Raw genomic sequence first — 25,051 nt, forward strand, 5'->3', positions numbered from 1 at the left:
GCAATATGGTGCGGGTGTCTGAATTCAATTCCTAATGAGCTGTGTATGGGATTTGGGGCAATAGCACTCAGAGGGTACAAGATAGCTTGGTGTAGGAATGGAAAACGGTGCAGTAGACGTGCCTAGGTTTGGTGTTAGGATAAATTATTGGGACAGAGTAGAGAGAGCTTTACTCTCCGCAGTCAAGTTGTACCTAATTTGGGACTGCTGGAAAATGATTCCCATCCAAGTCACACACCATCCTGACTTGGAACTATATCGCCATTCCCTCAGTGTCGCTGGGTCAAAATCCTGGAGCTCCCTCCTTAACAGCACTGTGGGTGTACCTACACCAAATGGACTGCAGTGGATCGAGAAGGAGGCTCACCACCACCACCTCAAGGGCATTTAGGGATGGGCAATAAATGCTGGTTCTTGCCAGCGATGCTCACATTCAACAAATGAGTTATTTAAAAATAGAAATCCTCAACACCAATATTCTTGACCTCCAATTAGTTTTTTAAAAAATCACAAAACAAAGCCTTTTCATGTTACCAGCTCCAAAGATAAATAAATAAAACCTCGAACTGGAAAATAACCAACCCCTAGACTGACCTGCAGCAGGGTAGCTGTCCACTCTGTCAGCAAAACTTGAAATTGCTGTGCATGGTATTTCCAAACAAACATTTGAGGACTTTCAAGCTAAAGCCTGGCTCGGGTATAAAATTAAAACCCGGCCCGGCCCGACCCGCCAACAGCCAAGCCGGGCCAGAGTCCTTTAATTTTTTTTAAATACCCAACCCGAAAATAACTAACATATTTTTGAAACAGAAAAAGATCATAGACTAAAACAAAAACAATATAAAACAAAACCGTACAGTCCAGCCCAACCCAATCAGAGCCCAAATGCTGGACGGCAAATACTAACCCGACACGTAGTCGGGTTTGGGTCGGGTAGCCAGGCTTTACTTCAAGTACTCAACAAGCCCATGGCTTTCTGCCCATTAAAATAAATGGGTAAGTGTACAGTCAGAACACCTTGACCAATAATTTTGTACTTATATGTATCAGTTTTTTTTAATGGAGTCTTGCTATTCTATGAGATCACGGATGATCTGCAACCCAATTCCATATACCTGCCTTTGCCCCATATCCTTTAACACATTTGGTTAATGGAGTCAAATCACTTTAGTTAAAGACAGGTTAATGCTTCAGTTAGAATTGCGACAAATTGATGTATTGCTATGTTTGACCAAAGTTCTCCAGATATTAAGGGGAACTGATGGGGTAGAGAGAGAGAGAAAAACTTTTTCCACTGACGAGGACTAGGGGACGGAGTCTAAAAATTAGAGCCAGATCTTTCAGGAGTGAAGTTAGGAAACACTTCCACACTCAAAGGATGGTAGAAGCTTGGAACTCTCTCCCACAAGCAGCAATTGTTGGTGGGTCAATTGTTAATTTGAGATTGATAGATTCTCGTTAACCAAATGTGTTAAAGGATACGGGGCAAAGGCAGGTATATGGAATTGGGTTGCAGATCATCCGTGATCTCATTGAATAGCAAGACTAGCTCGAGGGGCTAAATGGCCTCCTCCTGCTCCTGTGTTTAATGCCTTTACTCTAATATCACATGGCCTGCATTACATTACAATAGAAGTACTCTATTGATTGTAAAGGGCTTCGGGATGTCCTGAGGTCATTAAAAGTGCTGTATAAATGAAAGTTCTTTTGTTTGCAGATTCTAATAATACTTATTCAGGGTATCTTCAGAATAGTCAGCTGCTTTTCCATTGTGTTTTTAAAAAGGCACAGAAAATCCTTTTTGTCATCAGAATTTCAAATGTATGGGGGTCAGAAGGTAACTGGCTGCCTTGTAGGGTTATGCCCAAATATTTTATAAATTAGGTTACCATTAATGAGAATTTATTTTGTATTTTATCTATGTTGAGGTAGTTACCCATAATGATCTGTCTGTGAAATACTTTCAATTTTGTGTGTTGGAAGTTAATACAATTCCATCTAAACTATTGTTTCAATAATTGTCGTGGATGTTGAATGGACAGTGAGTTGCACGAGGATAAGACTTGAATCCCACTCGTGGACCTGAGGCTTATTTGATCATGACAGCCTCACTCGAGCTCTAAGCTACGCCAATGGTATCTGCACCACTGGTATCTCACTGAATGAAGTGCTGGAAATGTCGAGCAAAACCCCTTTGTCACTGCTTTTGAGAAACCAGAATAATTTGTACACAAAAATCATACAGCACATGTATCGACCTAGTCAAGAAAAATATTACTTCATTTCCTTGGACTGCTAGCAACAGTCAAATTCTACATTGTAAAGTTGCAAACTCCTCTTTATTTAAGTCCTTGAAAGTGAATACAAACTTCTTTCGCTCAAGTGAGCCTGAAATTGCTGATTTTTCTATACAATCTGCTGCCTGCATCAGTAACTGGACAGAGGGCAAGGATGTGGAGAAAGGGGTATTTTGTTAAGTACAACAGTTAGTTTGGTGGTCCTTACCCGTTGTCAACTGAGGCAGAGCAGCATTGATGGTTCCTGTCAAAGAGTCTGTAGCTCAGACAGTGTTAGTTCCACCACTCAAAGTAAATGGGTAGAGAACAGCAGCAGTGGGACATTAGAGAAGGTGGGGTTAAAAATATGTATTCTGTACTCACAAATGAATGGTTTAGTGCATACATTAAAAGAGTGGACCCTTTGAAAGCTCTGCCAGATCCGCGCAAATGTTGAACTAATAATGTAAGTCATTGAGACAAGTGTACGTTTGTCTTTATGTTGAATGTGCCATTCAACCCAACAGCTTCTTCACGGTATTTATGGTCCACTCAAGCCTCCTCCCGCCTTAGTACTTCTAACCCTATCAACATGTCCTTCCATTCCTTTCTGCCTCATTTTGTGGGTTTGTCGAACTTTCCCTTAAATGCATCTATGCTATTCACCTCACCATTCATGTGGTAGCTTGCACCAGTACAGACCTGCGCAGTGACCCTGGTTCTTATTGCAGTCTCTATATTACTTTCTCCCCAAACCTCCCTTCCATTTATTGGGTTAGTTTTCTTACATTCTTTTGAGCCCTCTTGCACAGTAAGCCATTCCAGATCAGAATCAATTAGAATCATAGAAACATGAAGCACAGAAGGAGGCCATTTGGTGAACAGTCCTAAATGTGCTGAAGTCTCCACATAACTGAAGTCTCCCATCCCTGGTAAACATCCTCGGTACCTTTTTCTAAGGCCTCTACATCTCTACTGAAGTGTGGTGGCTGGACTTGTCCATGGTGCTCCAGACAAGGCATTGCCCGTAGGGAAAAAGAGAACATTTGTTGTGAAGCAGCCCAAGCATGCTTGAAGGCAAACTTTGCCTCCTCTAAACTAAATTTTAGTTATTCTGTTTGGGCAAAGTGTTTCCTTTCATAAATATAACCATGCTTGGAATCGTCTGTGTCTCCCTCCTGCACAGCTGAAGTGTCCTCTCCATTGAATTCAAAGTTTATTTAGTTGGTTTCTCACCAAGCTTTATAAACAGCTTCCTTGTGGCTGCATGTGAAATGGTGCTGGCTGGGAGCTGTCTGTTTCTGATCTATCCTCAGCCATTAATGTTGCTTTGGTTGTTTTCACAAAACCATTTGGCAGATAAGTTGCTGATCTCAGACTTGGCTTTCTTTTCAGATGCTAGAATACTAGATAACATCTGTTTGCAGCCCACGAAAGCAGAAAAGTAACTGGTCTGCAGTGGCACCCATGATTTGGCTGCTGCAAGTGTTACCAGAACGGTGTGACTCTGCTCACCAAAATCTGTTCCCATCTTTCCTGGAATTTTTGAATCCCTCCAATCAGGTTTCCACCCTGGCCACAGTACCAAAACTGCTCCGATCGAAGTCACAAATGACATCCTATGTGATTGTGACAAAGATAAACTTTCTGTCCTTGTCCTTCTCTACTATCATCAGCCTTTGACACGATTGACCACATCATCCTTCAGATCCTCTCCAGTGTCATCCAGCTTGGTGGGACTGCTCTCATCTGGTTCCATTCTTTCTATCTAATCAGAGTCAGAGAATCTCTTGCAATGGCTTCTCTCCTTGCTCCTGCAGAGTTACCTCTGGTGGCCCCTGCGGATCTATCCTTGGCCCTCTCCTATTTCTCATCTACATGCTGCCCCTCAGTGACATCATCTGAAAGCACAGCGTCAATCCCACATATACGCTGGCGACACCCGGCTCTACCTCACTCCACCTCTCTCTCCACTGTTGCTAAACTATCAGACTGCTTATCTGACATCTAATACTGGATAAGCAGAAATGTTCTCCCAATTACATATTGGTACCCGCTTCAACTGCGTTTCCTGGTTACTGTCTCCATCCCTCTCCCTGGCAACAGTCTGATAAGCCAGTCTGTTTTGGGTGGCACAGTGGTGCATTGGTTAGCACCACAGCCTCACAGCTCCAGTGGCCCGGGTTCAGTTCTGGGTACTGCCTGTGTGGAGTTTGCAAGTTCTCCCTGTGACCGCGTGGGTTTCTGCCGGGTTCCTCCCACAGCCAAAGACTTGCAGGTTGATAGGTAAATTGGACATTATAAATTGCCCCTAGTGTAGGTAGGTGGTAGGAGAATGGTGGGGTTGTGGTAGGGAATATGGAATTGATGTAGGATTAGTATAAATGGGTGGTTGTTGGTCGGCACAGACTCGGTGGGCCGAAGGGCCTGTTTCAGTGCTGTATCTCTAAATAAATAAATAAAAAAAATAAACAACCTTGGTGTCACATTTGATCCTGAAATGTACTTCCAATCTTTCATGGGATGTGGGCGTTGCAGACAAGACCAGCATTTGTTGCCCATCCCTAATAGCCCTTGACAACTGAGTGGCTTGCTAGGCCATTTCAGAGGGCAGTTGAGCATATTGCTGAAGTGGATCTGGAGTCATATGTAGGCCAGACCAGGTATGGATAGCAGGTTTCCTTTCCTAAAGGACATTTGTGAAAGAGATGGGTTTTTGCAACAATCATTGATCATTTCGCGGCACCATTACTGAGACTAGCTTTCAGTTCCATTTTTATTAATTAATTGAATTTATTATTAATTGATTTTAAATTCCACCAGCTGCCGTGGTGGGATTTGAACTTGTCCCCCACCACGGAATTAGCCTGGGCTTCTGGAATTCTAGTTCCGTGACATTGCCACTACGCACCGCCTCCCCATTATCACTAAGACTGCCCATTTCCACCTCCATAACTTTGCACCTGTCTCGGCTCATCTGCTGAAACCCTCATCCGTGCCTTTGTTACCTCATGACCTGACTCTTCCAACATTGCTGCTCTTCCCTATTTGACTCTCTGTGAACTTGAGGTCATGGAAAACTCTGCTGCATGTGTCCTTAACACGCACTGACTCCTGTTCACTTACCACCCCTATGCTTACTGACCTACGTTGGTTCCCAGTCAAGCAACGTCTTGATTTTTAAAATTCTCATAGTTGTTTTCAAATCCCTCCAATGTGTCTCCCCTCCCTTTCTCTCTCATCTCCTCCAGCCCCACAATCCTCCAAGATATCTGTGCTCCTCCAATTCTGGCCTCTTGAGCATCCCTGATTTTAATCAATCCACCCTTTGGTGGCTGTGCCTTCAGTTGCCTGGGCCCTTAAGCTCTGGAGTTCCCTCCCTAAATATCTCTGCCTCTCTACCTCACTTTCCTCTTTTCAGATGTTCCTTAAAAGCTACCTCTTTGATCAAGCTTTTGGTTATCTGACCTAATATATCCTTATGTGGTTTGGTGTCATATTTTGTTTGATATTCCTGTGAATCACCTTGGTGTTTTATTACGTTGAAGGCGCTATATGAATATAAGTTGTTGTGGTTTGACTTGCCATTTTTTTTTTCTTCTTACCAAGATGAAAAGTAAAAACTTCAGCATAATTACATCCTCGACAGATTGGTAACATAGAATGTTGATGGTGTACGGAATGCAAAAATTAGAACTTTGGCTATCACCTCATGCTTTTGACTAGTTTGGGCCCAGATTCTAGTTCAGACTAGTTACCCTCCCATCCTGTATCCTCTACAATAGCCACCATAGTTAAACAAGTCATGGGAAAATCTATTAGAGATACAAGTCTGCCATTAAGATGATACTTGCCATTTCTTCCTCTGCTCAAGGTGCAGATTCTTACTGTGGTTTGATTCCTCAGGTGTCAGAGGCTGTCTGCTTTTCTGTGTCTGTTCTTCAGGTTTGAGTGTGGGTGGGTAGATTTTTTTAACTGCAAGGAACATACAGCTAAACCGAACTATCTGCGTATGCATGCTTCCAACAGGGCTTATTAAATAGCAGTCCAGAGTTGGAGCCTTGGCTGGTGTTGCTATCCTTGCATCAAGGTTGCTGAGACCCAATTGTAGTACCCTTCCAGCTTTCCTAGCTGAGATCAGCATAGACTGAGGGTTTGACCTGTGATCTGCTCAAATAACTGTACAGAAAGATGCAAATATCAATAACAAATGATGCCTTGTATGAACCCAAGCAAAAAGATCATGGCAAGGCAGTCATTTGAGTGATGATGTCACAAACATTGAATTTACTGGAACATAAGTCACCTGTTCCTCAGCACCAGAGTATCCCAGAATCATCTGAGGGACTTGTTCAACTGACCCAGTGATGCACAATGTTTTTTCCCTAGTGATCTGCAGGGAAGCTACATTCTCGCTGTATTATAAGTATTATAACATATTATGTATTATAGCAACAATTTTGAGTTTTGCTCTTGTCCTATTAAATATTTGCTGTTACGAAACGCCATTTGGAGAATTGATGAAATCATTGCCTTCAATTCCGTCACTAATGGGTTGCCTTATTTTACTCCAGGGGTTGCTCTGAATTGTACGAAATGCACACCATGGACACAAAAGCTGAGAATGAAAGTATGCCTGCTGGATTGAGACCACCATACCGAACCAACACTCTGCAGTGGAGCAGTTCCACAATCCACAGTGCAACACAGTCGCAGCGATGGGCAGCGTCTGCACACAATCAAATATCAAACTGGAACCAGACCGCCAGACAACAGGGAGTACCAGTTGCATACAGTGATTCGCAAGCAAAGAACAGCAAAAGGCAAGCAAGTTCTTTCGTCCACACTGCCTGTGTGGAGTTTGCAAGTTCTCCCTGTGTCTGAGTGGGTTTCCTCCGGGTGCTCTGGTTTCCTCCCACATGCCAAAGACTTGCAGGTTGATAGATAAATTGGCCATTATAAATTGCCCTAGTATAGGTAGGTGGTAGGGAAATATAGGGACAGGTGGGGATGTGGTAGGAATATGGAATTAGTGTAGGATTAGTATAAATGGGTGGTTGATGGTCAGCACAGACTCGGTGGGCAGAAGGGCCTGTTTCAGTGCTGTATCTCTAAACTAAACTGTGTAGACAGGAGAAGACTGAGGGCTGCCCTAATAGTGATCTTTAAAATTATGAAGGATGTTTCCACTTGTGGGGGAATCCACAGCTAGAGCCTATAAGTATAACATACTGGTAATAAATCCAAAAGGAATTCAGGAGAAACTTTACCCAGAGGGTGGTTGGAAAGTGGAACTTGTTATTAGAGGGAGTGGTTTGAGGCGAATAGTACTGAGATTTTTAAGGATAAATAGGAGGGGAAGAAGCTTGCGTGGAGTGTAAACGTCAGCATAGACAAGTTGAACCGAGTGGCCTGTTTCTGTGTGCTAAATACTATGTACTGCTATATCCAATTGAAAATGTTCCATCAGCTGTTGATTTTCTAGTATGAGACATCTGCCAAATCTCAACCTAATGAATGAGTTCGGAAGGATATTTGGGTGGCACAGCTCTGTTCTCAACATATTAGTTGTTCATTATATTCACTGTGAAAGATCTGTGTTCCTGTTCTTCTGACCTTGACCAGGTCCCTCCAGCGTAGTTGTTTTGTAGTTGCTCATAGAGGTGCAGGTGTTCGGGCATGGAATGCATTCCGTTACCAGCATCCATTGTCAGAATCAAGCACTGCCAGGTTAGGGTTGAGTATAGCACAGTTAGATGCAGAGGAAAGCTGCCTTTACTCTGCCCCCTACAACGTTCATCAACACAACCTCAAACGAGTAACATCTTTTTCATTTCCCACACTAACTATGAGTGAAATTGTCAATTAGTGTGTTAGTTGGAGCAGTTTTGCACTGTAGCTCCATGTCCTCTATAGAATTGGATTAGGATTGCACCTCACACTGGACTGTGTTTTAAACCTAGTCTCAGAGGTGAAAGACAATGTCTTATCCTCTTGCTTTACTGTTTCCAAGTATATAATAGCTGGAAGGTAATCAGTGTTTTATTGTTCTAGCTCTTGACTCCTTCCCACCCCCCTCCACTTACTCCCAGAAAAATAGACTGATCATAGGCTGATAGCTGTACATATGGCCTTTTAAAGTGAAGGAAGTGCTCAACACTATGCAGTTATTTCTAACCCTATATACATTAAGCTGTTCGAACAGAATGAAATACATCTGGGAGTACTTTAACACTCCCACCAGCTTCATTCGAATATAAATGACTGGTTTTGAATAAAAATGTAGTCTGAGAATTTATAGAATTAAGAAAGAAAGATTTCATCTCCGTAGCGCCTTTCAAGATCTCAGGACATCCCAAAGTGCTTCACAGTCAATGAAGTACTTTTGTTTTGAAGCGTAGTCACTATTATAATGCAGAAAACGCTGAAGCCAATTTGTGCACAGCAAGTTCCCACAATAGCAATGTGATGATGACCAGCTAATTTGTTTTAGGCTGCGTTTGCTGACAACGCAGCCACTAGCTGGCGCTGCACCGACATGCGTAAATGCAGCCTGTTCAACTAAAACGTCAGTCAGCGACGTTCAGGCAGCTGCCAGGACTAAAGATGGCGCTGCTCAAATTATCACGCTAAGGCAACGTAAACACATGGCAGCACACAATGGCCGGAGAGTTCGGCTGACTAGGGAATGGCCGGAGAGCACGGGCAGGGAGGCAGGAGGAGAGCGCACCCGACGCCACCAATGTCTTTGGCCGCGCGCTCTCCACTTTCAAACCCCCCCCCCCGCCCCGCTCTCTCCCCACTTCTCCGCTTGCGTTTCTCTCCCCCGCGTTATGCAATGTCATCTGGGCATGCGTGTACCAGTCCTGGCAATTTAGGTGATGACGTCATCCGCGCATGCGCCATCCGGTGTTGGCAATGCGGAACGCAGCGCACGCGCAGAGAGCATGAGCCCATTTGCGCATGTGTGCAGGTTGGCGCAGGCAGATGATGTCCCCGCCGGCTGCGTTGTCAAAAATCACTTTGTTTGTTTTAATGACATTGATTGAGAGATAAATGTTGGCCAGGGCACAGGGAGCCTTCTCCTCCTCGAAATAGTGCCATAGAATCTTTTACATCCACCTGACAGGGCAGCTGAGCCTCTGTTTAACATCTCATTCAAAGGACAGCACTTCAACAGAACTCCTGCAGTACTGTACTGGAGTGTCAGCCTAGGTTTTTTCCAGTCTCTGGAGTGGGACTTGAACCCACAACCTTCTGACTCTGGCGAGAGTGCTACCCACTGAGCCACAGCTGAAAGCCATATTGTAACAAGCTAAATCTACAGATCTGGATGTTTGCATCTTTTAACAATCTGTTCTTCCTAAATTATATGAAGCCAAACAGGTCGACAAAGACCTGTTGAGGAGGAATCTCTCCCAAGACTGGAACAAAGCCAACTGTTAAAGTTTTAACTGCCTTGAATAAAGAGGTGTGAATGTGAAGTGATTCATTTTGGTAGGAAGAATGCAGAGACACAATACAAAGTAAAGGGTGCAATTCTAAAGGGGCTGCAAGAGCAGAGGGACCTGGGTGTATATGTGCATAAATCATTGATGTTGGCAGGACAGATTGAGAGAGCGGTTATTAAAGCATACAGTATCCTGGAATTCATTACTAGGGGCACAGAGTACAAAAGCAAGAAGTTATGTTAAACCTGTATAGAACACTGGATTGGCCTCAACTGGAGCATTGTGTCCGTGGAAACATAGAAAATAGGAGTAGGCCATTCGGCCCTTCGAGCCTGCTCCGCCATTCATTATGATCATGGCTGATCATCCAACTCAGTAGCCTGTTCCTGTTTTCGCCCCATACCCTTTGATCCCTTTAGGCCCAAGAGCTATATCTAGCTCCTTCTTGAAAGCATACAATGTTTTGGCCTCAACTGCTTTCTGTGGTAGCAAATTCCACAGGCTCACCACTCTCTGGGTGAAGAAATTTCTCCTCATCTCAGTCCTGAAAAGTTTACCCCATATCCTTAGACTATGACCCCTGGTTCTGGACTCCCCCACCATCAGGAACAACCTTCCTGCATCTACCCTGTCAAGTCCTATTAGAATTTTATAGGTTTCTGTGACATCCCCCTCACTCTTCTGAACGCCAGCGAATATAATCCTAACTGACTCAATCTCTCCTCATACATCAGTCCCGCCATCCCAGGAATCAGTCTGGTAAACCTTTGCTGCACTCCCTGTATAGCAGGAACATCCTTCCTCAGACAAGGAGACCAAAACTACACACAGTATTCCAGGTGTGGCCTCACCAAGGCCTGTATAACTGCAGCAAGCCATCCATGCTCCTGTACTCGAATCCTCTCGCTATGAAGGCCAATATACCATTTGCCTTTTTTACCGCCTGTTGGACCTGCATGCTTACCTTCAGCGACTGGTGTACGAGAATACCCAGGCCTTGCTGCATATTCCCCTCTCTCAGTTTATAGCCGTGCAGATAACCTCACAGTTATCCACATTATACTGCATCTGCCATGTATTAGCCCACTCAACTTGTCCAAATCACCCTGAAGCCTCTCTGCATCCTCCTCACAACTCACCCTCCCACCCAGTTTTGTGTCATCTGCAAATTTGGAGATATTACATTTAGTTCCCTCATCTAAATCATTAATGTATATTGTGAATAGCTGGGGTCCTAGGGTCCAGTTCTGGCTGCCACACGTTCGGAAAGATGTGAAGACATTAGAGAGAGTGCAGAAAAGATTCACGAGAATGAAGTTCCTCATCCCTGGAGCCAGTTATGTGGATAGATTGGAGAAGTTGGGATTGCTTTTCTTGGAGAAGAGAAGGTTGAGAGGATATTTGATAGAGGGGTCGGGACAGAGAAGATGGGGAGAAACTGTCCCCACTTGTGAAAGGATCAAGAATGAGGGGGCACAGATTTAAGGTAATTGGCAAAAGAAAATGGCAACATGAAGAAAAACGTTTTCACACTGAGTGGTTAGGATCTGGAATGCACTGCCCGAGAGTGATGGAGGCAGATTCAATTAAGGTACTCAAGAGGGACTTGGATTATTATTTGAAAAGGAAGAATGTACAGAGCTATGGGGAGAAGGTTGGGGTAGTGACACTCGGTAAATTGCTCTTTCGGAGAGCAAGCGGAGTAATGGGCAAATTATTAGAATCTATCCCGAGAGACAGGATGAGTTGTCACTTAGAATGGTCCAGGTTAATCAGGGATAGTCGGCATGGATTTGTTAAGGGAATATCTTGTTTGATCAACTTGATTGAATTTTTTTGAAGAAGTAACAAGGAAGATAGATGAGGGTAGTGCAGTTGATGTGGTCTACTTGGATTTTAGCAAGGTATTTGACAAGGTCCCACATGGCAAACTGGTTTTTTAAAAAAACCCATAGGGTCCCAGGGAAATGCAGCAGTAAAGGACAGATGAGGAGAAATTTCTTCACCCCGAGAGTGGTGAGCCTGTGGAATTCGCTACCACAGAAAGCTGTTGAGGCCAAAACATTGTATGTTTTCAAGAAGGAGTTAGATATAGCTCTTGGGTCTAAAGGGATCAAAGGGTATGGGGCAAAAGTGGGAACAGGTTACTGAGTTGGATGATCAGCCATGATCATAATGAATGGCGGAGCAGGCTCGAAAGGCTGAAAGGCCTCCTCCTGCTCCTATTTTCTATGTTTCTATATAAAATTGGCTCAGTGGCAGGAAACAAAGGGTAATTGTTGACGGGTGTTTTAGCGACAGGAGGGCTGTTTCCAGTGGCATTCTGCAGGGCTCAGTACTGGGTCACCTGCTTTGTGCGGTATATATTAACGATTTGGACGTAAATGTAGGGGCATGATCAAGAAGTTTGCAGACGACCCCAAGATTGGCTGCGTGGTAGATAGTGAGGAGGATAGCTGCAGGCTTCAGGAAGATATTGATGATCTGGTCAGATGGGCAGAAAAGTGACAAAAGGAATTCAACCTGGAGAAGTGCGAGGTAATGCATTTGGGGAGGTCAAACAAGGCAAAGGAATACACGATTAATGGGAAAATACTGAGAAGTGTAGAGGAAGTGAGGGACCTTGGAGTGAATGTCCACAGATCGCTGAAGATGGCAGGACAGGTCGATAAGTTGGTTAAGAAGGCATATAGAATCCTTTATGGTATTATGGAATCCTTTCCCTTATTAGCTGAGGTATAGAATATAAGAGCAGGGAGGTTATGCTGGAACTGTATAACTCCTTGGTTAGGCCACAACTTGAGTACTATGTGCAGTTCTGGTCACCTTCTTGCAGGAAGGATGTAATTGCACTAGAGAGGGTACAGAGGAGATTTACGAGGATGTGTCCAGGACTAGAAAAATGCAGCAATGAGGAAAGATTGGATAGACTGGGGTTGTTCTCCTTGGAACAGACGGCTGAGGGGAGATCTGATTGAAATGTACAGGATTGTGAGAGGCCTGGATAGAGTGGAGGTGAAGGGTCTATTCACCTTAGCAGAGAGGTCAGTGACTAGGGCGGCATAGATTTAAAGTGGTTGGTAGAAAAATTAGAGGGGAGATGAGGAAAAACCTTTTCACCCAGAGGGTGGTGGGGGTCTGGAACTCACTTTTTGAAAGAGCAGTTAAGGCAGAAACCCTCAAATCATTCAAAAGGAGTCTGGATATGCAGCTCAAGTGTCGTAATCTGCTGGGCTACTGACCAAATGCTGGAAGGTGGGATTAGAATAGGTGGATCATTTTTCAGCCGGCACAGACACGATGGGTCAAGTGGCCTCTTTCTGTGCCTTAAACTTTCTATGATTCTACGATGGGTCAAATGGCTGCCTCCTGTGCTGTAACAATTCTGATTCTGTGATGGAGAACAAGATTGCACATAGTGAGGTTCTAGTTGTTTACAACTGTGCAATTCCCATCAGTTTTTAATATCCAAAGTTTGCTAAGTATTTTCCTTCACTCTGTATTTGAATGTGAGCCTATTGAGATTTAATTGTCCTGTTTTTTAGTTGTGAACAAAGTATCTCTGTACAGTAATATAACTTGGTCACTTCAGAAACATTTGGCTCGGGGTTTTCATCCGGTTATGACAGTTGAGTCCCTGTCACCAGCCTTAGATTCCTTCCTTAAAAGCTGCAAAACTAGACACCATGTGTTCCCTGCTGGAGTTGGCAGGAAGGTAACTGAATCAATCTAACCTAATCAGTCTTTGCATGGGTGAAAGGACCTTTGTGCAAAAATGTCAGACTTCGAGCAAACACCCATACAATAACCCTAGATTACATTCCGTTAATATCACAGACAGGAGGGAAAAGACCGCAGGCCTTATTGTGCACATACTTAGTGCAGTAATTTCAACTATCAGCCATGGCTCAGTGTGTAGCACTCTTGCCTCTGAGTCAGAAGGTTGTGAATTCAAGTTCCACTCCAGATACTTCAGTACTTTATCTAGGCTGACACTCCACTGCATTACCAAGGGAATGCTGCACTGTTGGAGGTGACATCTTTTTGACTTGGGCTCTGTGTGACCTCTCAGGTGGACATAAAAGATCCTTGTATGAAAGAGAGTGGAGGGGTCCTGTGCAATTGACCTGGCCAGTATGTCTCCCTCAATCAACACCTGAAAGAAAAGGTGATTTGGTCATTATCGCATTTCTGTTTGTGGGATCTTACTGTGCACAAACTGGCTGCTGTATTTTCTACATTATGACAGTGACTACAAGCCAAAAATATGTACTTCGTTGCCTGTAGTGCGCTTTGGCATGTCCTAAGATCGTAAAGGGCACTATATAAATGCAAGTTGTTTCTAATTTGGAAAAGAAGATCTTGCATTGTGTTGGATCACAGTTTCAACGGGCTCCAAGAAGATTTCTGCTGTACGGGATGATGAACCACAGTTGAACGCAGTGATGAAATTTATATCTTGCTCTAGTTACCTTCGTTTCTGTTGTTGAAACATGACGGACTCTCGTAATAATGAGGACATCAGCATTGCTGCGTAGGAGGTGTAATTTTTACAACAGAGTTTTTCTATCAGTGCAAATAAATTGCCATTAAACATGCAACACCTATTGTAATTAAAATGGAGTTTGTTAAGCATTCCATTTATCTTCCAGGCCAGTTAGCTACCCAGAAACGTTGTACAGTACAGCATCAACTGCTGGAGTCGAAAGAGCTCAACCATTTCGTAATCCTTCGGGAAGCTTCTCTTCGCCAGGGTCTGGAGGTGTTCTGTCCAGTCAGCAAAAAAACATTAATGACAGGTAGGAGCAGTACTGCTCATTTTTATACTGTGGAACAGGAAATATAGGTTGGCGCGAGTGGTTTCCGTCTCATATGTTGATCCTATTCAGTACAGGTAGGAGTATACAGGAATAAAAGCAAGAAATGCTGGAAATACTCAGCAGGTCTGGCAGTATCTGTGGAGAGAGAAGCGGAGTTAACGTTTCAGGTCAGTGACCCTTCATCAGAACTGGCAAATATTGGAAATGTGAAAGGTTTTAAGCAAGTAAAGTGGGGGTGGGGCAAGCGATAACCAAAGAGAAGGTGTTGATAGGACAAGGTCACAGAGAATAACTGACTAGAAGGTCATGGAACAAAGGCAAACGGCATGTTAATTGTGTGGTGAAAGACAAAGCATTAGTACAGAGAGGGTGTCAATTGACAGAAAAATTAACAGCCATGGGCGCCAAGCACAAACATGAAAAAAAAACAGTGGGTAGGCACAGTAGAAACAAACTAAACAAATTAAACTAAAATAAGCAAATAAAAAAGGAAAAATACCTAAAAATAAAAATATAAAGTGGGGCCCATCATGCTCTGAAATTATTGAACTCCATGTTCAGTCCGGCAGGCTGTAGTGTGCCTAATCGGTAAATGCGGTGCTGTTCCTCAAGCATGCGTTGATGTTCGCTGGAATACTGCAGTAATCCCAGGACAGAGATGTGGGCATGAGAGCAGGGGGGGCTGTTGAAATGGCAAGCAACCGGAAGCTCGGGGTCGTGCTTTCGGACTGAGCAGAGGTGTTCCGCAAAGCGGTCACCCAATCTGCGTTTGGTCTCCCCAGTGTAGAGGAGACCACATTGTGAGCAGTGCATACAGTATACTAAATTGAAAGAAATACAAGTAAATTGCTGCTTCACCTGAAAGGAGTGTTGGGGCCTGGGATAGTGTTGTCTCTTGCCCCTGTTTTATTTGCTTAAAAGCTTTTACATTTCTAATATTTGCCAGTTCTGATGAAGGGTCACTGACCTGACACATTAACTCTGCTTCTCTCTCCACAGACGCTGCCAGACCTGCTGAGTATTTCCAGCATTTCTTGTTTTTATTTTAGATTTCCAACATCTGTAGTGTTTTGCTTTTATTATAGGAGTATGCAGGATCCTGGTTTCCATTATTATTTCTCTTCTGTAGTGCAGCTTGCATATGCTCAAATAAAACTGCTGTACAAGCCTGCGCCCTGGTTTGGTTTATATTTCATTATTAGTTTTATTAGCTAAGGCATAGAGTACAAGAGCAGGGTGGTTTTGCAAGAACTGTATAAAACACTAGTTAGGCCAGAGTTAGAGTACTGCATACAATTCTGATCACATTATTGGAAAGATGTGATTGCACTAGAGGGTGCAGAAGACATTCCCGAGAATTTTACCAGGGATGGAGAATTTTGGCTATGAGGAAAGATGGGATAGACTAGGATTGTTTTCTTAGGAACAGAGGCGACTGAGAGGAGATTTAATTGAGGTGTATAAAATTGAGGGACCTGTATAGAGTGGATAGGTTGGACTTATTCCCCTTAGCAGAAGTCAATAACCAGGGGGCATAGATTTAAAGTAATTGGCAGAGGGATTAGAGGGGCGTTATACAGCACAGAAACGGGCCCTTTGGTCCATCGTGTCCATGCCAGCCTCAAGCACCTATCCTAATCCCATGTTCCAGCATTTGGCCCATAGCCTTGTATGCTATGGCGTTTCAAGTGCTCATCTAAATACTACTTAAATGTTGTGAGGGTTCCTGCCTCTACCACCCCTTCAGGCAGTGCGTTCCAGATTCCAACCACCCTCTGGGTGAAAAAGCTTTTCCACAAATCCTCGCTAAACCTCCAGCCCCTTAGCTTAAATCTATGCCCACTGGTCATTGACCCCTCCGCTAAGGGAAAAAGTTTATTCCTATCTACCGTATGTATGCCCGTCATGATTTTTTATACCACAGTCAGGTCCCCTCTCAGCCTTCTCTGCTCTAAGGAAAACAACCCGAGCCTATCCAGTCTCTCTTCATAGCTGAAATGCTCCAGCCCAGGCAACATCCTTGTGAATCTCCTCTGCACCCTCTCCAGTGCAATCACATCCTTCCTATAGTGTGGCGACCAGAACTGTACATAGTACTCCAGTTGTGGCCTAACTAGTGTTTTTTTACAGTTCCATCATAGCCTCTCTGCTCTTATATTCTATGCCTCGGCTAGTAAAGGCAAGTATCCTGTATGCCTTCCTAACCACCTTATCTACCTGTGCTGCTGCCTTCAGTGATCTATGGACAAGTACACCAAGGTCCCTCTGACCCTCTGTACTTCCTGGGGTCCTACCATCTGTTGTATATTCCCTTGCCTTGTTAGTCCTTCCAAAATGCATCACCTCACACTTCTCAGGATTAAATTCCATTTGCCACTGCTCTGCCCATCTTACCAGCCCATCTATATCGTCCTGTAATCTAAGGCTTTCCTTCTCACTATTTACAACATCACCAATTTTCGTGTCATCTGCGAACTTACTGATCATACCTCTTATATTCGCGTCTAAATCATTTAATGTACACTACAAACAGCAAGGGTCCCAGCACCGATCACTGGTACACCACTGGTCACAGGCTTCCAGTCGCAAAAACAACTCTCGACCATCATTCTCTGCCTCCTGCCACGAAGCCAATTTTTGGATCCAATTTGCCAAATTGCCCTCGATCCCACGGTCTCTTGGCTTCTTGACTAATCTCCCATGTGGGGCCTTATCAAAAGACTTACTGAAGTCCCTCCTCTACACACCTAGTCACCTCAAAAAATTCTATCAAATTTGTTAGACATGATCTCCCCCTGACAAAGCCATGCTGACTATCCCTGATTAATCCCTGCCTCTCCAAGTGGAGATTAAGTGGAGTCGAGAAATGTTTACACCCAGCGGATGGTGGGTGTCAAAACTCGCTACCTGAAAGAGTGGTAGAGGCAGAAACCCTCACCACATTTAAAAACTGGAATATGCACTTGAAGTGCTCTAACCTACAAGTCTGTGGACCAAGAGCTGGAAAGTGGGGAATTAGACTGAGTGTGGTGACCAAAAAAGTGCCAGACACGATGGGCTGAATGGCCTCCTTCAGTGCTGTAAATTTCTGCGATTCTATGTACTAAGCCCATATTTTCATCTGGTTATAAGTACCCAATGCTTCACTAGGTAAGTATTTCAATTTTTAAACATTCTTTCATAATTATTCTGTTTGTTTCTACGGCCTTGCTTGGAATGGTTGACGGACTTTGGTTGCTGAGTTGTTAGTATAAGAATCTGCTGCTGGTTAAGTCATGCATTTTTGTATCATTTATTTTGTCCAAAATAATCATGCAGAAATTAATAATGTTTTTGTCCGTTCGAGCATTATATAGAGGCTAACGGGAATTGCTGGAAATGCACAGCAGGTCGATTGGCACCTGAAAGTTTAACATTTCATGTACAGTCCTTCATCAGAATGCGCCAAAAATTATCGTTGAGATGTGGATCTGTGTTTTTTCCTCTTGGATGCAGTGTATTCCCACTATTTTCTAATGTTTCGAACTTCTTATGAAATTTCTTTTGAATCTGCACAATTGAGAGTCTCTGGTTATATTATAAACTGCAAAAGTGAACCTTGGGCACATTGCACAGTCCAGCCTCTCAGGATTGCGTAGAAGTACTCCCTTTTAGCAAGCTTTCCAAACACTCTGGATTTTGCTTTCTCTCTCTTCTATTGCTGTGCTGTATTGTGATACTTGAGTGTCACTTCATTCAATAGGTTTTTATTTGAAATGGGAATGCTGTGACCTGGTAGATGACTGGAATGAGGCAGTTAATGAAAAGTTTTCATTATTCTGTAGATGTCATAAATCCACACATATCTTGTGTATATAAGATATTAGATCAGGTTATTGCAGATCATATCAACCATTATTTGGTACTGTACTCATTTTAGTAAAGTTTCATTTCCAGCCTTGCCTTGTATCTTAATTTATTCTGTAATAAAAGCAGAAGGTATTTGAAATACCCAGCAGGTCTGCCAGTATTAAAAAGGTGTAGACCCTTTGTAGGGTTCTAATGAAAGGTTTACATACAAATTCACACCTACCTTTACAGATATTGATGGATGTGCTATGTGTGGCAAAATGTTTTTTTTTCAGATTTCCAGAATTTACAATTCATCTTTCTAATTATTTAATGTTTGGAGCCAGTGCAAAGCTTTAGGGCAGCAAGTCGATGGTAAAACTATAATCATCTCTCTCCTGCCATTGGAATGAACTTCCAGAAAATGTCATTATCTGGAACAGACCCTTCTCTAAACCTGTTAGCCTCAACTCTACATCCTTCTCTGCTGTCAGCATGAAATGGGTTCAAGTTTATCAGATATTTGTGTATCATCCTTACAAATGCCTCTTGATATGCTGCTTAGCATATATTACAAAAAAAAGCTGGAAATGGACAAGTTAGTGAACACATGAACCAAAAAACTAGTTTCAAGAGACGATCTCTTTCAATGCTGACTAACCTACGCATTCACAGTCTCTTTTTTAATGGAAGAGAATTGTAAAGTTTCAGGTTTAATTCCTTTATGGAAAAGAGGTGTACTTGCCAGTACAGACAAGGAGGCCAAAGAAGACATTGTAAATCTTGTTAGTACAGGATTGATCTCACACAAGCAGAGTAAGTAATAACACAACAACAGCAGTTAGCTGATTCTCCTATCTGGAGAAAGACTGGAGCTAAGGATTTGTTAAGACACTTGATTTAGATCATACCTGAATCGTGGAAATGCACATCAAGTGGCTGTAATATCTATCACACAACACCGAATGAATAATGGACAAATGGAGTGAGGAATCTGTAAAGAAGTCTGGTCAACCTACCAGTAGACCATTATCGAGAGAATATCAAACGTTGGTACCATGGGTGTAAACAGTTAATATATAAAACTTGTCCTTTTCAAGATAAATGAAAATTACTGTTAAAATTCAACAAAAGAAATTAGAAGTTATAGGATGTATAACTGTTGCACTGCAGGTGATGTGGCATTGTTCAAATTTGGCAGGCTTTCAGTCATTACAGCGCTGGCTTTCAAAGTGTGAATTTAGTGGTTGCCAGGGTAATGTTTGGTGCAGTGCCACACAATCTCTCTTTCACTAAGTGTATTCTAAACAGTGTTTATGATAGTACAGCTGAAATTATATACAAAGTGTGAGGTGGTGAACACTAGCAGTCCCGATCATAAAGTACATTAGCCGACATTTTAACTACTAGTCAGAATTTGTATTGCCAGCACCAACTTAAAATTTTGCATGTGCAGTCATCTACTAAACAGATTTTAACATTAATGGTCCTGCAACAATTGGGGTCAGCTGCTGAGTTTAATGTATACAGGGGTTGTGCATGTTCTACTGTAACTTGAATCTTGGTTAACGTTTCTCTTGAGATACTGTTCCCTTCATCATAACCCAGTATTTGCAAAGCTGCTAAGTAGCACATTCCTACAAGAACAAACGGCATTGACCTTTTACATTTGATCACTTGTGCCTAGAAGAGTGCACAAAAATTAAAATAGCCCGTACTATTTTGTCCAAAATAAAACCTTAGGGAAGAAGCAAGCACAGATTTAAGAAATTGTACACCATTTTTTCAGTAAAACTTCAGATCACTGGAGTAGATTTGAGTTTTGACAATTTACAATGAGACAATCTAGAGGAAACACTAATGTACATGTAGGGATTCTACACCGGATAGCATTATCTCAGTTGGGGTACTCCATGTATTTTTTGATTTTTCTCTTTCTCATCTTTTGGAAAATTGATAACTGAGACTTTCTTAAAAATTTGAGACGCCAGCCTTAAAGATGTGTTTGTGTTTTCAGTTGAGTTGGTGGCTGTGCTGGAGAAGGGGGCCTTTATCAGTTGATGCCCAATACTTTGAATTTCATGCTATCTTTATGTTGCCTCCTGCTCTGATTTTGGAAATGGAAAAGCAGGTGTAAAAATCGTATGGAACTGAGTGAGCACCACACTGGAGTACCCATTGTACTGTGCAACAGGAGGGCATGAGTTTTGAGCTCCCTGTACAGAGTTCCTGACCTTCGTCCTTATTTAAAAACTCCGGTAGGAGAAGATTCCATCATTTGTCAGCTCCTGTTAGAGTAGAAGACAACGTGCATTTCTGTGGGTTGTCCTGTGGTAGTCAAAGCTGCTGAAGTGTTTTATAGCCAATGACGTACTTTTAAAGTGCAGTCGTTGTTGTCGTGTAGGAAATGGGCACTGTAAGTGCCACAGACAACAATGAGATAATGACTAGATCAGTGTTTTAATATTGGTTGAAGGATGAATATTGGCCTGAACATCGGGGAGAAGACTCATAATTGTGCAGTGGAATCTTTTGCATCCACCTGAGATGACAGACGAGGCCCGGGTTTAATCTATCATCGGAAAGGCAGCATCTCTAACAATGGAGCACTCATTACTGCAAGTGTCAGACTAGATTTTTGTGCTCAAGTCTCTGGAGTGGGACTTGAACCCACAACCTTCTGACTCAGGCGAGCGTGCTAGCAACTGAGCCTGTCTAATGCTGCAACTGTAGGCACTGGCAACATTTGTATGGTATTACATTGTGAACAAAATTACAAAAATTGGAAATCTGAAGTAATAGAAAATGCTATAATGTCCATCAACTCCTGAAAAGAGTAAAGATAGGCTAACGTTTGAAGTTTGGACCCCCCCTTTGTCACTTCTGACACAGCCTGCGCTTGAATTATTAACTCTCCCTTCCTTCTCTTCAGATATGAACAGGCCTGTCTTCACATCTGTAATTATGAAACGCACAGGGTAGAACTTTGACTTTACATGCCAGTGATGTGATGATATAATCGACATGTCAAATTTACATTTCAGACAGCTGAATCATTCATTTGATTATATTTCAAGTCTACTATTCGCATTTAGAAGCACCATGGAAACCTTCTGCCAGTTGCTTCTCTTTAGAAAGGTTAAATGAGAGTTGTTCATTAATTGAGTCTTGAAGCTTTTGCATGTTGTTCAGTGCTATGGCAGCTTACAACCAGCCATTATAAGTTACAAATCCTCAAACACCAAACTGGTTTTTCAAGTTACAAAAGAATTTCTGACGCTTTATTGCGTGACAAACTCAGATTTGTTTTTGTTTACCTAACTATATAGCAATACCAAGAATGAGAAGGATCCAATTAGGCATCTGAGCTGAAATCTAAAATATGTTAGTGGGTGGCTGCAGATTTTAAACTAACAATTTCAGGGAATTTTTGCTTTTTAGGTTATGAATGAAGAAACCAAACCCGTCTGGTGTGAAATAGTGATATTCATGCCTGTAAGGGTGCACAACTGGAATTGCACTATCAATCAACTCCTTGACAATGAATTTTTCACATTTTATGACCGGTCTATACATTTGGGTGTTATTTGTTGCAGGCTGAGGTTATTCTTTAGGAGGTTGGGGTAAACAGGGTACTTGCTGCACACTGGATTTGACATGGCGTGACCCCTTTATACGCTTGGGTCTGCCTGTTTATTTATTGGTCCTAGGTTTGGGTGCAGCATTGTACAACATTAAACTGTATTCTAATGAGCTGCGAGTGTCTGGCCACATGTTTGGTGATCCTAGTGTTTACAGTTTTATTTTCCTTAAAAATCTCGAACCGCTTTGGTTCTGTCCATTTCTGGATGTAATTTCACACATCCTGATAGAGATGAATAAAAATGCTGGCTTCAACCCTGCAGCCACTAGTTTTAAGTATTTTAGACTTTGGCAGCCGTTTGACTAATTTAGTTGTGCACCTCATCTATCGAGACTAGCCAATTCGTTAATCTAATCATGGAGCAGCAGTGCGCAAATGAATGTCAGCATGTAATGGAATATGCTAGAACACTTTTGGAATCTCAAACTGTTCTGCAGGATTCCCCAGAATATACATCTTGCAACTTGTTAGGAATAACTCTGTGTATTGGTTAAACGCATGTTAAAGCTGTCCTATACCTCCTGGCATGAGTTCAGCCTGTTAGGTAGAAGCCTCCTTGCGCTGTATGATGCATCTTGTCGGGCATTCATGTAATCTGACTAACACGTGTGGTGGCGCTGCTTTTAATGTATCTTATTTTCAAGCCATGCTAGTATAGCAACATAAGTTGATCCCTGCTGGAAAGGCTGAGAAGATAGTTGGTGCAGTGGGAGGTGACCTTGTGAGGTAGACAATGTTGCAAGGTAGCCTTATATTGGGAGGTGTGAGGTTTTCCATGTGCCTGTCTGCCACTATAACTGACCTGGAATTACTTGATGCAGCCTCTGGGAAAAATGTTCCATTCACCAAAACTTCCCATCCTTCAACCTATTGAGAAATTGCCCAAAAAAGTGACCTAGTCCTACATTAAATGCTGATGCACAGCCCTTCGTCTTGTGTTCTCTGAACAGACTCTCGAAATGCAAGGTTGCAGTTTTCTTGTTAAATCATTTCTGTAAAGAAAAAGCTGTCCCATGTAAAACCATAGAAAAATTACAGCACAGAAGGAGGCCATTCCGCCTGATGTGTCCGTGCCGGCCGAGAAAAAACTAGCCGCCCAATCTAATCCCACTCTCCGGCACCTGTTCTATAGCCTTGCCGGTTACAGCACTTCAGGTGCATGTCCAAGTACCTTTTTAAAAAAAATTGAGGGCTTTTGCCACCACCACCGTTCCTGGCAGTGAATTCCAGACACCCACCACCCTCTGGGTGAAAAAGCTTTTCCTCATGTCCCCTGTAATCCTTCTACTAGTCACCTTAAATCTGTGCCCTCTGGTAATTGACCTCTCCGCTAAAGGAAACAGGTTCTTCCTGTCTACTCTATCTAGGCCCCTCATAATTTTGTACAGCTCTATTAAGTCACTCCTTATCCTCCTCTGTTCGAAGGAAAACAGCCCTAGCCTATCCAATCTTTCCTCATAGCTGCAACTTTCGAGCCCTGGCAACATTCTTGTAAATCTCCTCTGTACTGTCTCCAGAGCAATTATGTCCTTTCTGTAATATGGTGACCAGAACTGTACACAGTATTCCAGCTGTGACCTAACCAGTGTTTTATACAGTTCCAGCATTACATCCTTGCTTTTGAATTCTATACCTTGGTCAATAAAGGAAAGCATTTCATATGCCGTCTTCACCATTCTGTCTACTTGTCCTGCCACCTTCAGAGACCTGTGGACATGAACTCCAAGGTCTCTCATTTCTACCCCTCTCAATATCCTCCTGTTTATATATTCCCTCCCTTTTATTTGCCTTCCCCAAATGTATTACCTCATACTTTTCTGGATTGAATTCCATTTGCCACTTTTCTTCCCACTCAACTAAACCATTGATATCTTTCTGGCATCTATGGCTATCCTCTTCACTGTCAACTACACAGCCAATTTTTGTGTCATCAGCAAACTTCCCAATCATACCTCCCACATTTAAGTCCAAATCATTAATATATACCACAAACAGTAAGGGACCCAACACTGAGCACTGTGGAACGCCACTGGAAACAGCTTTTCATTCACAAAAACATCCGTCGATTCCTACCGTTTGTTTTCTGTCCCTGAGCCTCTTCTGGATCCAACTTGCCACATTCCCCTGTATCCTATGGGCTTTCATTTTACTGACCAGTCTGCCATGTGGGACCTTGTCAAATGCCTTACTAAAATCCATGTAGACCACATCCACTGCACTACCCTCATCAATCCTCCTTGTTACTTCCGCAAACAAATCAAATAAGTTAGTAAGACATGACCTTCTCTTAACAAATTCATACTGAATATCCCTAATTAATCCGTGCCTTTCTAAGTGGCAGTTTATCCTATCCTTCAGAATAGATTCTAACAATTTACCCACCACCGAGGTCAGACTGACGGGCCTATAATTATTTGGCCTATCCTTGGCACCCTTTTTAAACAATGGTACAGCGTTCACAGACCTCCAATCGTCTGGTACCTTTTCTGTATCTAGTGAGGATTTGAAGATGATCCTCAGAGCATCCGCTATTTCCTTCCTGGCTTCCTTTAACAACCTGCGATGCAATCCATCCGGCCCTGGCAATTTATCCACATTCAGGGATGTCAGACCCTCTAGTACTTCCTCTCTCATTATCCTTATCGTATCTAATATTTCACACTCCTCCTCTTTAACTACAATGTCTACATCAACCCTGTCCTTTGTGAAGACAGACAAAAAACTCATTAAGAACCCTGCCCACGTCTTCTGCATTCACGCGCAAGTTCCCTTGTACATCTTTGATAGGCCCTACCCTTTTCCTTGGCTATCCTCTTGCTCTTAATGTACTGATAAAACATCTTTGGCTTTTCCTTGATTTTTATTTATTTTATTTATTTTATTTATTTTAGCGATACAGCACTGAAACAGGCCCTTCGGCCCACCGAGTCTGTGCCGACCAACAACCCACTTATACTAATCCTACATTAATCCCATATTCTCTACCACATCCCCACCATTCTCCTACCACCTACCTACACTAGAGGCAATTTA

The 25,051-nt window shown here is 42.7% G+C and overlaps 1 protein-coding gene across 11 annotated transcripts in view; it reads left to right on the forward strand.

Moving 5' to 3' along the window:
- sipa1l3 (signal-induced proliferation-associated 1 like 3) overlaps positions 1-25,051 on the forward strand; it is a 224,687-nt gene that overhangs the window by 152,921 nt on the left and 46,715 nt on the right. For all 11 annotated transcript variants that reach the window (XR_010969801.1, XM_068018906.1, XM_068018907.1 and 8 more), the window contains 2 exons: positions 6,851-7,099; positions 14,380-14,526. Coding sequence is in view for 10 of the 11 variants with exons in the window: in XM_068018906.1 (XP_067875007.1) it covers positions 6,851-7,099; positions 14,380-14,526 (396 nt within the window). In the remaining variant the exon portion in view is untranslated. The remainder of the gene's footprint in view (positions 1-6,850; positions 7,100-14,379; positions 14,527-25,051) is intronic.

Source organism: Heterodontus francisci, chromosome 40 (assembly GCF_036365525.1).
Source record: "Heterodontus francisci isolate sHetFra1 chromosome 40, sHetFra1.hap1, whole genome shotgun sequence".
Classification (NCBI taxonomy): Eukaryota; Metazoa; Chordata; class Chondrichthyes; order Heterodontiformes; family Heterodontidae; genus Heterodontus; species Heterodontus francisci.